Here is a 13,897-nt window from a genome sequence, read left to right on the forward strand (position 1 = left end):
CTGCCCAGCGCCTCCCGTTTTTATAGCCCCTGCCGTCTGAGCATGCAGCAGGGCCAGAACCTCCCCATTCTGTCACTTGCAGCGATAAAGCGGCAGAGTGAGGAGCCCGCCGAAGATGCCCTTTTAAAGTTATCAGCCAGCAGCGCTGTCACGGCCCCTGCGCCTCGAGCCGCTCCCGCAGCCCCCCAGATCCTCCGCTGCACGAGCCACATTCTTGCTGATTTGCCTCAAGAGGCCCCCACTTCAAAGGTGTGAGAAGAGCAAAAAAGAGTCCTTGGTTATCTCCCCGCCGCGCCCCGGGATTCTTTCTCCTCAGCAACGGGGACCCACGCGGGAAGCAGAGGGTGGCCGCTGGCCGGGGCCCAACTGCCCCTGTCTGCTGGTGGCTCAGTGTCAGGGGCTCCAAATAAGGGTGGGAGAGGAGGGGATGGCAGGCGGCCAGGGCTCGGGCCCAGGAAGTGCAGGCGGGTGCTCGGCTGCCTTCACACCTGATTCATGGCTGGGGGCGGACCTCTGGCTGCAGACCGGTGCCCTCACCCCTGGGCGTCCTTCTCAGCGGTCAGGTGAAAGGGAGTCATTTTTTAGAGTATTAGGTCAGCCGGGAACACATGCGATGAAGGTTCCAAGAATCCCGCTGGCAGAGGAGTGGGGGGACACACTCGTCCTCCCCAGAGCTGCTCCTCCGTGACGTCCCCCGGGCGCCCCCCGCCCCAGGTGTGCAGGGGACAGGCCTGGAGGAGGCGCCTCTGCATCTCCCCACCCTGCGGCTTGTGGACTGCTGGGAGCTTGCGGCGACCCCATCGTCTCCAGTGCCGGGGGTCCTGCCCTAGCGGGGTCCAGGGAACTCTGAAGGATGAGTGGCCTCGGCGAAAAGATGAGACAGGATCGTTCGGTTGGAGCAATCTCCAGAGAGAGGCTCTAATGCAGCTTTCTCTGGGTCATCTTTTATTGCAATTTTTCTCATCATTATAGATTCAGAATACGTCATTGATTATATAATTTAAAACTTTGCCAAGACATGGCATTTCCTTAACCATGATTGGGGGTACAAAAAAAATGTAACATTAATTTACATTTTTCCAGTATATGCCCTTTAGTTATTTAATTATTAAAAGTACAGAATCGGGGGCTGCGATGTGGCTCAGTGGTAGAGTACTTGCCTAGCACGGGTGAGACCCTGGGTTTGATCCTCACCACCACATAAAAATAAATAAAATAAAAGTATTGTGTCCGACTACAACTAAAAAATAAAATATTTAAAAAAATAAAAGTTCAGAATCATTAATAAAATACGTCACTAATTTACATTTTTCAGATTTTCCCAAGATTTACTATTTTCCCCAAGATATGCTATTTTCTTATTAACTAATGCCAAACTACGTAACCAGACTCTAAGTCTCCTAACCAATCATTAACCTTTAAGTTTAAAGTACACTTGTACTTTATTTCTAATCTAAAATTCCCATCTAAAAAAGTCCCCTTAAATCTTATATTTAAAACATCCTAAAGTTTATAAATCATTCTTAAAACATCAGAAACCCATACAACTAAAAACTTAAGAATTTCTAAACTTAAGAATCTAAATAAAATAATATTTCTAACATTATTCTAAAACTGTGTCTTATAAAGCTATTTTAATTAATTCCTAAATTTATTCTCATAAAACTGGTTGAGCTGCTTTCTCAAAGAGTTTCTTTGTTTCTCAGTCAAGGTGCACTAGTTCTCATATCTTTATAATCTTTATCAATAGAAAGTAAGTTCTAAACATCAGTCCACTTTCCGCCAATATTAACTATGCTCATCATATATCCCTATGTAAAGTAAAAAAGGGTTTATAAAAAGAGAAGAATATATCTTTATATGTTTTAACTTTCCTAAGTGTATAATATACCTTTCCTTAATCAAAAGTGAGACCACATGGGGTGAACTTTGTAAAATAAGCATAATGATTAGGTTTTCTAAGAGGCCGGAAATACGGGCTTGGGTTCTAGTTGATATAATCAATGTGGTGCCTAAAATTCTCGTGACCTTTCAGAGGATGATTGTTCTCCATTATCAGATTTGTCCTCAATGTGCTGAGATAGAAGAACAGCCTCTACTTTGTCCTTGATATGCTGAGGGGTAGAACAGCCTCCAAGGCATGAACTACCTGTTATTTTTCAGCCATCTGAAATTTAATGTGTTTGGCATTTAACATGCTCATGCCTCCTGTCAGGAACATAAGCATGAAAATGAAAAGTCCCAATTACATAAAAAAGGGTCTCATGGTCTCGGTTTCCCACCAACCAGCGTGGCTTGGCCGGCACTTTTTCTCACTGTGACCCTGCAAGACAGTGAGTGGGGGATCGCCTTCCCCACTCCAGGAGAGCAGCCAGGGCGAGTTGGCAAGTGGCCTACGCCGTTCCCCTTCAAGCCGTTCCTCTCGGAGGCCAGGCCAGTGACTACGCCACAGAGGCTCAATTCCCTGAACCCCACAGGAGAAAGGACTGGCAGTGAGGCGCCCACCTTGAGAGAGTGGCCTCCAGTTGCTGAACACCACACTGGGCCCGCTCAACAGGGCGTGCATGGCAGAGGGAGGTGAATTTGAAGGGTTGAGAGACCTGTATCTTGGCCTCCAACAAACCAGTCCCCTACATCTTTGGGGCCTTATTTTTTTTTTCATCTGTGAAGTAGAAAAAAATGTCAAAGCCACCCCCACCCACCTCTCAGAGCAGTGTTGGAGCTCAGAGGAGCTGCTCTGGAACAGTGGGTGATCGTGATGGTCACCCTGATTGGTCACTCAGGATGTGCTAGGCCCTGTGTTGACGGCCATATGTGACCATCTCATTTCAACCCCCAGGAGGTGGGTGCTAGTGTCCCATTTTCAGAGGGACAAATCCCAGGGTGGAAGCCCAGGGGTGATACAGTGCTCACATTCTCAAGCCATTTCCGCACACTGCCGCCTCTCTGCCCTGTGGGTGAATTCCCCAACGAGACCCCTCTCGGGTGCCGTGAGCAGCTCCCACCTTCCCCTGCCCTGCGGCTGTAGCTGTGCACTTGGTGGCTGTCCTCTCTCTGACCATCACAGGGAAAGGGCCACTTCTGATCTCCATGACCTGTGTCTGCTCCCACTGTGATTGAGACCGCTGGGAGGCTCAGGATATCCTGGCCAGGTCCACCCCAGCTGTGCTGACCCCTTGGTTGTCCAGATGGAGAAGCTGTTAGATAGCCACAAGACAGCGAATCAGGGCAGCAAACGGCCAAAGGTCACAAGAGGAGCCTGAGGTGATTGTATTCTAAGATGGAGGGAAATGGGGACCCTCTTCAGCCATCTTGAGGGTTTGAGCATCTTGAAATCTGAAATTGGTGCAACTCTAAGTAGAAGATCTGAGCCAAAAATCCATCCTGATGAGTCTCTGGAATGTACTCACAGCTTAATTACTCGGCTGCAGGGTTATTAATAGCAAAAGGGATTCAGCATACAGCCACACGGGGGACCGGCCCCTTGCTGCGCGCACCACACGGCACATTTCCTCTTTGAGACAGGTCTTTGATGCAGGCAGAGTCTTCCAGAAAGGCATTATGGCAGTAGCTTGATCTCAGAGGGACAAGGCTGCCCCTCTCCTGGGCCAGATCTGAGGTTCACAGGTGGCCCCAGGAGAGCAGAAGTCCCCCTCCAAGCTTCTGGAAAGAGAATTTCAGAATTTGCCCATCTCCTTTTATCAAAATCCATTTTCTTCTTCCAGAGTGAAACTGGAGTGGGACGTGAGTGCCATTCGTCAGGTTTCTTTTATGACCTTATTTTACTGGGGAGGGGAAGGCTTTGTGTAGAACCAGAGTCACCTCCTACATCAACAGAGCCAGGTCAGACCCAGACAGCCTTCAACAGCATCCCCCCAAATTCTAATAAAGCCCTGATTTGAATCCGAAATGGCTTAATGTTAAGTTCCTCGTCATATCCCTGTTCAACTTCGGGGAGACTTGTGCAGACACAATACTTAGTGAACTACGGAGAAGCCACCTGTAGGAGTGAGAAGAAGAAGAGCCACAGGCACAGGAAGCCGGGCCCACTGCCTCCCCACCACCCCTCCAGCTGGACAATCAGCTGGGCCTTCCTTTTCCTCTGGAAAGAGCTCATCTTGGTCATAGGGTGGAAGGAATGTGGCCAATAGGTGCAGAATCCATAATTTGGGTCTCTCTAGTTTCTGGTCTGGAGTTTGGTTTCACGACTCTCCCTGGGGGGTGCTGTGGGCTGCTGCAGGGATCCTTGAAGTCCCAGCAACGCCACACATGTGCAGACCTGGCAGAAGAACCCGTCACATTGGTAGCATGATTCTATCAGACCCCAGTGGTCTAAGGCAGAAACCTCACTTGGGAGAAGCCGGTTGGAATCTACAGGATCTAGGAATGGCTGTTTCTGACTTTGAAATCAACATACTGTTTCTTTGGTACAATATGGAGGACCCCGGGGGCTGAAAGATAGGGACCTGATTCCCTGGAAAACAAAGCCCAAGGCAAAATTTCACTTGCTAAGGCTTTGTGGGGGTGCCAACCCCACGGAAATGAGAGTGAGGGGGAAAGGGAAGTGAGGGAGTGTGTTAGTTAACCATTGTTGCAGTAACAAGCAGCCCCCAACCCTGGCAGCCTTCAGCAACACACCTACTAGCTGACCACTGATCGCTGTGGATCAGGGTGAGAACCAGCTGGGCTGGTGTCTCCAGCTCAGGGCTCTCATGGGCCGCAGCAAAGATGCTGCTGGGTCTGTGGTCACGGCAAGGCCTGCCTGGGGAGGATCTGCTGTCAGAGAAGCAATGGACTTCCGTCGGGTGGGAGAGGAGGGAGGAGAGAAGGGGAGCTCTGGAAGCCTCACCACGAGGTGAGTTGCTAGGCTCTGCTCATAGGCCAAGGGGGAGGGTTCCACAAGGGCCGGAGACCCAGGGGGGGCGTCCTTGGGGACCATCTGAGGCTGCCCACACAGGAAGAGAGGAAATGAAAGGTGACATGTGAGTCCTCTCCTCAGTTCTGGTGGCAGTGCCTGGCATCCTAGGCTGGTGGCTGCCACACTCTAGTCTCTGGCCCTGACAGTGCGAGGCTTCCTTGCCTCCAGGTGTCTCCGCTGCTCTGGGCTGTCTCAGGAGTCCCCCGGCACCAGCATGTCTACTCATTAACTCATTACACCTCTAATGACCCTATTTTCAAATAAGGTCACATTCTGAGGTTCCAGGGGCTAGGAATTCTATATTTGGGGGGCACAAGTCACCCCCTAGCACACACTTTATCTGCAGTGTCTTTCCCAGCTCTGTCTCTCACCCCAGGCCGCCGATTCCCCTGCACTTCTGGGCTCTGCTTGGTTCCTCCCTGGGTCCCCTCTGAGCCTCTCATGACTGATGGACAACCTTCCCTTGCCTGCTGGTGCTGCCTGTGTGGACATTTTGGTATGGGGGGTGGTGCGGGTGGCAACTGTGAGCACCGCGTCGGCCCTGGCTATGGCCACATGTGCTGGGCAGCAAGAGGTGCGGACAGGCCCTGCAGGTGTGAGGCAGCTTCAGGACACTGTCCCAGCACCCAGCACCCAGAGGGGACATACCAATTATTCAGATGATATTTTCTAAATGACTAAATCAATAAGTTTGCCTTCAGTGCCCAGCTGCTCTGGAGACTGAGACAAGAGGACTACAAGTTCAAAGCCAGCCTCAGCAATAAGTTTGCCTTCGGTGCCTCCTCTCTATCCAGGGCCCCCGAATACACCTGAGTGCCCACCATTGTACCTTGTCCTCCCAGGGGACACCCTGGAGAGAGGGAGTCACCCTCTGACTGAAACACAAAGGTTCTGCTCTCTCCACTGATGCAGAGAGAGATGAACGGAAGCTGGGGCAGCGGTCAACGTGGGCCTAAACCAGGATGAAGGTCATGAGCAGATGTGAGGAGGGAGGAACCGGGACGTGGTGCCTGCCCAGGGTCCAGCCAGGGAAGAGAGTCCAGGAAGATTCCAAGGGCCGGCATCATGTCATCCGGGAGGGCCCTGAAGAAGGGTTAATCCCTCGGGGGCGTCTTAGCTTAGGTCTCCTGAACTTGAGACAAGGATTCAAACACAAATGGCTTATTTGGGAGGCAATCCCTGGAAATGCCAGCAGGAGAGCAGAGAAGTGGCACAGGAAAGTGGAACTTCAATGACCACGTGAGCTGCCCCTCCCTTCGGACAGCACTGAGCCTGGGGAAGACGAGAGTCACCTGTGAGCTACGGGAGCTGGGCCTTCAAATGCCAAGTCTAGCCAGAGGTTGGTGGAGGCCGCTCCAGCTCAGGTCCGCTCCCCAGCGCTTCCTGTCTGCTCCAGGGAAGCCGGGTGTGCCCCGCGCCAGAGACGGCCCTCAGGCGGAAGAGAGCAGGACTGCTGTTGGAAGCCGGGCCGGTGGCACAGAAGTGGCCAGGTCAGGCCATGGGCTGGGCCATGTCAGGGGCAGGAGAGCAGGAGCCCGTGTCCAGGGCAGACAGAGACAGAGCGGGTTTTTAGGTCACCCAGCTGTGTGGGGTGACTCCTGACCCCGTGGGGGAAACGGGTCACTTAGTGGAATAGGACTGATTCTTCCAGATAGGCAGTGGATGACAAGTCCCAGAGAGGACAGAAGACAGTCACAGCAGGAGCCAGACAACAGCCAAGTTCATGATCTGGGTTAGACCTAGGTCGGCATTTTTCGCCTTTCCACACGAGTCATTCTCAGAAGGGTTAAAGCCACCTCAAGGAGCAGGGGGAAGAGCATCCCAGGTGCTGGCCACCGTGGTTCACCCCTGTAATCCCAGCTGCTCTGGAGACTGAGGCAGGAGGACCACAAGTTCAAAGCCAGCCTCAGCAATGGGCGAGACCCTAAGCAATTTAGTGAGACCCTGTCTCGAAATAAAATATAAGAGAGTTGGGCCTCTCCTCAGCATATGCTAAAAGGACTTAAAAGCAGCATACTACAGTGACCAGCCACATCGATGTTCATAGCAGCTCCACTCACAATAGCCAAGCCGTGGAACCAACCTAGGTGCCCTTCAATAGACGAATGGAGAAAGACAGTGTGGTACAAGAATGGTGTGTTTCTACATTGTGTACAACCAGAGAATTGAAATGTTGAGCTCCATTTGTGTGCGATGAATTGAAATGCATTCTTCTGTCATGTACAACAAAGTAGATCTAATAAAAATAATAAATTTTAAAAAGAATGTGTTATATACACACAAAAGAATATTACTCAGCTATAAAGAAGAATGGGATTATGGCATTTGCTGGTAAATGGATGGAACTGAAGACTATCATGCTAAGTGAAATAAACCAATCCCCCCAAACCAAAAACTGAATATCCTCTCTGATAAGCAGATGCTAACTCACAATAAGGGGGGAATAGAAGTTTGCTGAATTAGACAAAGGGGGGATGAAGGGAAGGGAGGGAGGGTGGGAATAGGAAAGACAGTAGAATGCGCTGGACATAACTTTCCTATGTTCATATATGACTACACACCAGAGAAACTCCACATCATGTACAACCACAAGAATGGGAAGTTATGCTCCATGTATGCATGACGTGTCAAAATGCTCTCTACTGTCATGCATATCTTTTTTTTTTTTAATATTTTTATTTATTTATTTTTAGTTCTCGGTGGACACAACATCTTTGTTTGTATGTGGTGCTGAGGATCGAACCCGGGCCGCACGCATGCCAGGCGAGCGCGCTACCGCTTGAGCCACATCCCCAGCCCCTGTCATGCATATCTAAACAGAAAAAATGAAATATCTTTTAAAAGGGGGCTGGGGACATGTTCCAATGGTTAAGTGCCCCTGGGTTCAATCCCTGGAACAGAAAGAAAGAAAGAAAGAAAGAAAGAAAGAAAGAAAGAAAGAAAGAAAGAAAGAAAGGAAGGAAGGAAGGAAGGAAGGAAGGAAGGAAGGAAGGAAGGAAGGAAGGAAGGAAGGAAGGAAGGAAGGAAGGAAGAAAGGAAGAAAGAAAGAAGTAATTGTCCCACCGCTGTCCTGACTTCCGTAACCCCGTCACTCAAGGCCTGGCAAAGCTGGTCACCCTCCCCTGAAAACTTTCCTGGAGCAGTGGACTGAATCTCCCTGGGCCTGTTTTCACCAACACTTCTTTCTAGAAAGAATAAAGTGATTTGTGTCTGAAAGATCATTTGGGGCTGGGGTTGTGGCTCAGCAGAAGAACACTCGCCTAGCATGGATGAGGCCCTGGGTTCGATCCTCAGCACCATATAAAATAAATAAAATAAAGGTATTGTGTCCAACTACAATTAAAAAAAAAAAAAGAAAGATCATTTGGTAGATTGAAGACCTGCTAGCCAGGGAGGTTAGAGCCATGGTACTACAAGGGAATACATCAGGGAGGGCGGAGTTTATTTTATTTTATTTTAGGTACTGGAGATTGAACCTAGGTGTGCTTTTACTCCAATCCTTTAAAAAAATTTTTTTGTATACCATTCCACTAAGTTGCTCAGGGCCTCACTAAGTTGCTGAGGCTGGCCTTTAACTTGCCATCCTCCTGCCTCAGCCTCCAGAGTCGCTGGGATGACAGGCGTGCACTATGGAGGGCTGGTTTTAAAGGGCATCCAGGGACAGTGCATGCACAGTGGTGCTGTCCGCCACACCATCTGCAGGGGAACTGAGACAGACGTCCCTCTTCTGGGTACATCAGGCTGCCCACTACCTAGTCCCCAGCAGTCACACTTGACTCCTGCACAAGTAACCTGGGGTCCTCTTTCCTGGACCTTTACTTGGGGAAAAGACCCAGTAACAGGATCTAGTACGAGTGCGGGTTCCACCAACCGAGCCCTCCTTAGGGATGAGCTGGTCTCCCCTTGAAGATTCTGAAGCTCCGGCTGTTTGGGGAGTGAGTGTTCTGGGAGGGGTGTGTCTTCATCACTGAGCAGAGGGACAGGCTGCCAGCAGGCCCTGTCCCCAAGTGCTGAAGTAGCAATGCCAGTAGGAGGAAACTCCCTCCCACCGGCAAGCCCAGTCCACTGGCTGGGGAAAGGCTGGGCAGGACAGTGGTTAGGAGCCAGGTTGAGTCCTGGCAGAGCCACTTACTCACTGCAGAGTCCTAAGCAGGGTACACGACTTCTCTGTGGCCTGGTTGCCCGTCTGTAGAACAAGGGGTGGTAGGAGTTCTTTGTGGAGTTGTAAGGACAGTCACAGCTGATAGGACTCTGCCTGCTCCACTGATAAGACCTTCATGCATGTTCTAACCACTCATTGCCCTCCTGGGTCAGAAGTATAAACAAAGACGACTCAACAGTGTCTTGGAAAATAAGCTGCTCCTAAAACTTCATTAAAAAAAAAAAATCTTGGGCTGGAGATGTGGCTCAGCGGTAGCGTGCTCGCCCGGCGTGCGTGCGGCCCGGGTTCGATCCTCAGCACCACATACCAACAAAGATGTTGTGTCCGCCGAGAACTAAAAAATAAATATTAAAAATTCTCTCTCTCTCTCTCTCTCTCTCTCTCTCCTCTCTCACTCTCTCTTAAAAAAAAAAAAAAAAAAAAAAAAATCTTAATAAATCCAGGTGTGGTGACGCACACCTGCAATCCCAGTGACTCTGGAGGCTGAAGCAGGAGGATCGCAAGCTTGAGGCCAGCCTCAGCAACTTAGTAAGGCCTTAAGCAACTCAGCAAGATCCTGTGTCCAAAAAAAAAAAAAAAAAAAGTAGAAAGGGCTGGGGATGTGGCTGAGTGGCAAAGCACCCCGGGGTTCAATCCCCAGTTTAAAACATAAAAATGTTAATTGACCTCATCAGACACCCATAAGCTCTGGTGCACTCTGGGTTAAAATGAGAAATAACATGAAGAGCCAGCCTCCTGGTTCCCTCTCACTCAAAGAAACCCGGATGAGTACGTGGGAAGGACCTGTGGGAGCGCAGGCAGGGCCTGGAGTGAGGGCATCGGAGCGCACGGACCTGGCCGCCGCCTGGTTCCGCCTGGCTCCCACCAGCACCCTAGCACCAACCCTTGGTGGCTGCAGGCTCTCGGGTAGGGTGCTTTGCTTTTTTCTGAGTCTCAGTTTTCTCACCCAGCAAATGGGCCTCATCCCGCAGCTGAGCTCAGACCATAAATGACGCTATGGAGGAGAGGGTTTGGCCGTGTGGCCTGGGATCCCGGCTATGCAGGGTGTGGGAGGGGACCCTGTGAAAGACACACAAGGGGATTCTGCAGGCTGTCTCCTTGTCTCTCTCTGGGGTCAGAGGAAGTGAGGTGGCAGCCCCAGGGGAAGGGCACCCAAAGAGCTCGGCTTCTGGTCAGAACCTTGTTGACTTGTGACTTGGGGTCTTGTTTATTTGTTTGTCCTGGGGATTGAACCCAAGGGTGCTTTATCACGGAGCCACATCCCCAGCCCCTTTTTATGTTTTCTTTTGAGACAGTGTGACTTGGTTTTGCCAAGGCTGGCCTCAAACTTGAGATCCCCCCTTCTCAGCCTCCTGAGTCTCCGGGATGACAGGCGGGCTCTGTGGTGCCCAACTGGTTAGGGTTTTTGAAGGCTCCTTTCCTGGGTGACATCAGGAAGCTGAGGTCTGGGGCAGGATGGAGCCTCACCCCACTGGGTGCAAGTGAGCAGCCTTCACCCCCCGACACACACTCTGCCTCCAGTCCCTGACACTTTAGTTAGAGCTTCTGGAAGGAGCCATCAACAGGGAGACAGTTTTACTGGTTGGTGGAATTCCAGGCACAGAAGACCAGGGAGACAAAGACGGTGACTCATGCCCCGCGGTCACCCCGCTCCCGGGAAGGGAGTATCCGCTCTGAAAAGCAGCTTCTGCAAAGTGTCTTGCATGGATGACGTGTGCACAGACATTTCAGAGCATTAACAACCCTGGAGGGAAAGCAAGCCACACCGCCCGCTGGACCAGCCCTCAGGCTGCGCCTCCAACCCACCATTAGGACCCCTCTGGGACCTGCAGAAAACGCAGGGTGTTGTGATTTTTGTTTTTTTTCCCAAACAAGGGATTGCTGTGAACACATGGAGACAAATCCATTTCAAAAGAGGTACAATGTTGACTTTATTTCACTGAGGAAATTTGTGCTCAGAGGTAAGAAATAGAAAACAGCTAAATAAATAAATAAATAAATAAGTAGAATAAATAGCAGTCACTTCAAAGGGAGCCGTGGGGCTGGGGAACGAGCCCCCTGTGGAATCGGAAGCTGATGTCCGCAGCAGGACTTCCTCCTAATGCCGCCTCAGCACTGTGGGGAGAAGACAGGGTGACCATGACCTTGAGGGGAAATGGAGGCAGGAGCTGAGCTTCCCCGACTGTGCGCCACCCCCACCCTCCGGTCCCTCCACTGATCTTGATGTTTGAGGCTTTGGGACAATCCTCCTCTCTGGGTCTCAGTTTCCTCCTCTGGAAAGTGGGGTGACCCTGGCGATCCTGTCCTCTGCCTTCAAGGCTCCATGCAATTCCAGAGAAGCCCAGGGACTCCTGGCTTAGGACCCGTCTGCTCCCAGGAGGGGCTGCCGGGCAGTGAACAAACTCCACCCTCTGCGGAGTCCGCTCCCATTTGATCAGAGGCAGGGAGTGGCCAGGAGGAGGGTGGGGATTCATTGAGCACCTAATGAATGATGTCCCCATTTCACATTTCCAGAAAGGCACCCCTTGGCCCTGGAGACTGTCAGAGGAGATGTCCGGGTGTCCTAGACAACAAACCCACAGGGCCTCTAACGGTGGCCTGCACAGGGATGTGGGTGAGAGTGCAGCTGGCCAGCGGGGTGGCGAGGTGGGGGCTCACCATTGCAGCCCAGGCGGCTGTAGGAGCCGATCCGGTCCAACTTCCGTCCGAAGCAACCCGAGTCTCGCATTATCTTGGCGGTGCGAAGTCCCCGCAGAGCCTGGAGGACACTGTCTCTGGGCCCAGGGACACCCCTGGGGGTAGCCTTCGCAGCCTCCGAGGCTTCTGTGGGGCCTTGGTCCTGCTGGAGCGGCTCCAGGGCCGTCTGCTTTGCTGGTGGCTCTGACCCCTCGTCCTGCAGGTGACCCAGCAGCTCCTGTAGGTGGGGAGCCTGAGCTCAGGATCATGCACCTCACCTGTCACTCATTCCCCAACGAAGGGCAGACCCTTGGGATGACGGGTGGGAGCCCCTTAAGTGCTGCTGCCGAGCCCTTCCGACAGCCCAGCCTCCAGCCTCAGCCTCACCTGTATCCCAGCGAGCTCTGCAGCCTGGCCAGGGCTGCCCAGCGGGTGGGGGCGACCTCCTGGCAGCAACAGGCTCAGGAAAAGCACAAGCAGACTTCCCCGGGACAGCACCATCTGGGGGTCCATGTCGCTAGGGTGGTGGGCTGGGGCTGCTGCTGCTTCTGTCCAAGTTCACGGCCACCTCCTCCAGGCCCACGGAGGCTCTCCTGGCCCCTCCAGCAACCGTGGCCTTTTATCCTGGCGTTGAGTGTCCGGCCAGCCCTTCCCCCCTGTGTGGGGGTTATCTCTGATTTATCAGCCACATTCCGGCCCTCTGAGCTCAGGACCTGGGAATGCTCTGCGCCTGTGAGGAATACTCACTGGGGGTGGAGGTGGGGAAGCAGGCCTTGTATAGAAATGGGCCGGGCCAGGGCGGGAGCGTGCGGGGGACAGCTTCTTCCGTCGCAAAAATCTGGGGCCTTGAACATGGCTCTTTCCCCTTCCCTCCCCACCCAGCCACTGCTGGAAGCGGCAGGGAGAACCCCAGCCTTCCAAGGCCCGCGCGAGCGTGGGGCGCACGGTGACTCAGAGAGGAGCCCCAGCCGACGCCCACCGCCGCCAGCAGCGTCTTCCTCCCGCAGTTCCCCTCGCCTGCAGCCCTAACCCAGCACCCGCCCGGCTCCTCACACCCGGCCGTCGCCGGGGCCGCTGTCCGTGGTGCTGACCACCCCCAGGGAACTCTGTGCAGACTCTCAAGATTCGCTCTCCAGCCAGATTCCCAGACCAGACAGACCTGCGCGGGGCAGGGTGCAGGACAGCTCTGACCCCTCTCCCGACTCACACCCCAACCCCGGGAGCCTTTCAGCACTGGGATGCGAATTCTCCAATGTCAACTGATTAAAAGCCTGAGTATGACAAGGAACTTCTGGAATGCGGACCCTTCTTCCACCCCTTAAAGGGTAGAGCTGATTCGGTTGGAATTTTGAGAGCACAGCCCAGAGATGAAGTCATGCAGGAATGCCTTCTATGACATCTCCTCCAGGTGCAAACGTCACCTCTGCCCCACCAAGACAATGCGTGATGGGAAAAGGCCGAGTGGAAAGATGGCTATCTATGTGGTGGGACATCCGAGGTATGTCCCTTCCAGAGAATCTGTGTTAATAGGCAGCGGGGGGTGGGGGGTGTCTAGAATAGGAGACAGGATATGGCAGAGATGGGGGAAGGGACAGCAAGAAGCTGGGAACTGCTAGGCGTGGTGGTGCATGCCTGTAATCCCAGCAATGAAGGAGGCTGAGACGGGAGGATCACAAGTTCAAGGCCAGCCTCTGCAACTTAACAAGACCCTCAGCAGCTTAGTGAGACCGAGTATGAAAATAAAAAAGAGGACTAGGGATATAACTCAGTGGTAAAGTCCTTCTGGGTTAAATCTCCAGTTCCCAAAACAACAACAACAAACAACCCTGGGACCACTTAGCAAATTCCAGCATAATCACTTCTTTCTGAGTGTGGTGGTGCATGCCTGTAATTCCAACGATTTAGGAGGCTGAGACAGGAGGATTGCAAGTTCAAGGCCAGCCTCAAAAAGACCCTGTCTCAAAGTAAAAAACAAAAAGGGCTGGGGATGTGGTTCAGTGGTAAAGTGCCCTTGGGTCCAATCCCTGGTACCAAAACAAAAACAAAAACAAACCAAAACAGCATCTTTTCAGGTACTGAGTGAGAAAAGTGTTCTTATTGGTCCTGATTTTTCAGATGAGAAAACAGAGCTCAGCTGAATT

The 13,897-nt window shown here is 52.1% G+C and overlaps 1 protein-coding gene across 1 annotated transcript; it reads right to left on the minus strand.

The window, feature by feature from the left end:
• Positions 1 to 11,667: 11,667 nt before the first annotated feature.
• On the minus strand, positions 11,668 to 12,269 carry Nppb (natriuretic peptide B). The gene is made up of 2 exons (XM_026397884.2): positions 12,144 to 12,269; positions 11,668 to 11,994 (listed from the first exon to the last, which is right to left on the minus strand). The coding sequence occupies exons 1-2, from the start codon at positions 12,267 to 12,269 to the stop codon at positions 11,668 to 11,670; spliced, it is 453 nt and encodes a 150-aa protein (XP_026253669.1).
• Positions 12,270 to 13,897: the final 1,628 nt, after the last annotated feature.

The sequence above is a fragment of the Urocitellus parryii genome, chromosome 11 (genome assembly GCF_045843805.1).
Source record: "Urocitellus parryii isolate mUroPar1 chromosome 11, mUroPar1.hap1, whole genome shotgun sequence".
Taxonomy (NCBI): Eukaryota; Metazoa; Chordata; class Mammalia; order Rodentia; family Sciuridae; genus Urocitellus; species Urocitellus parryii.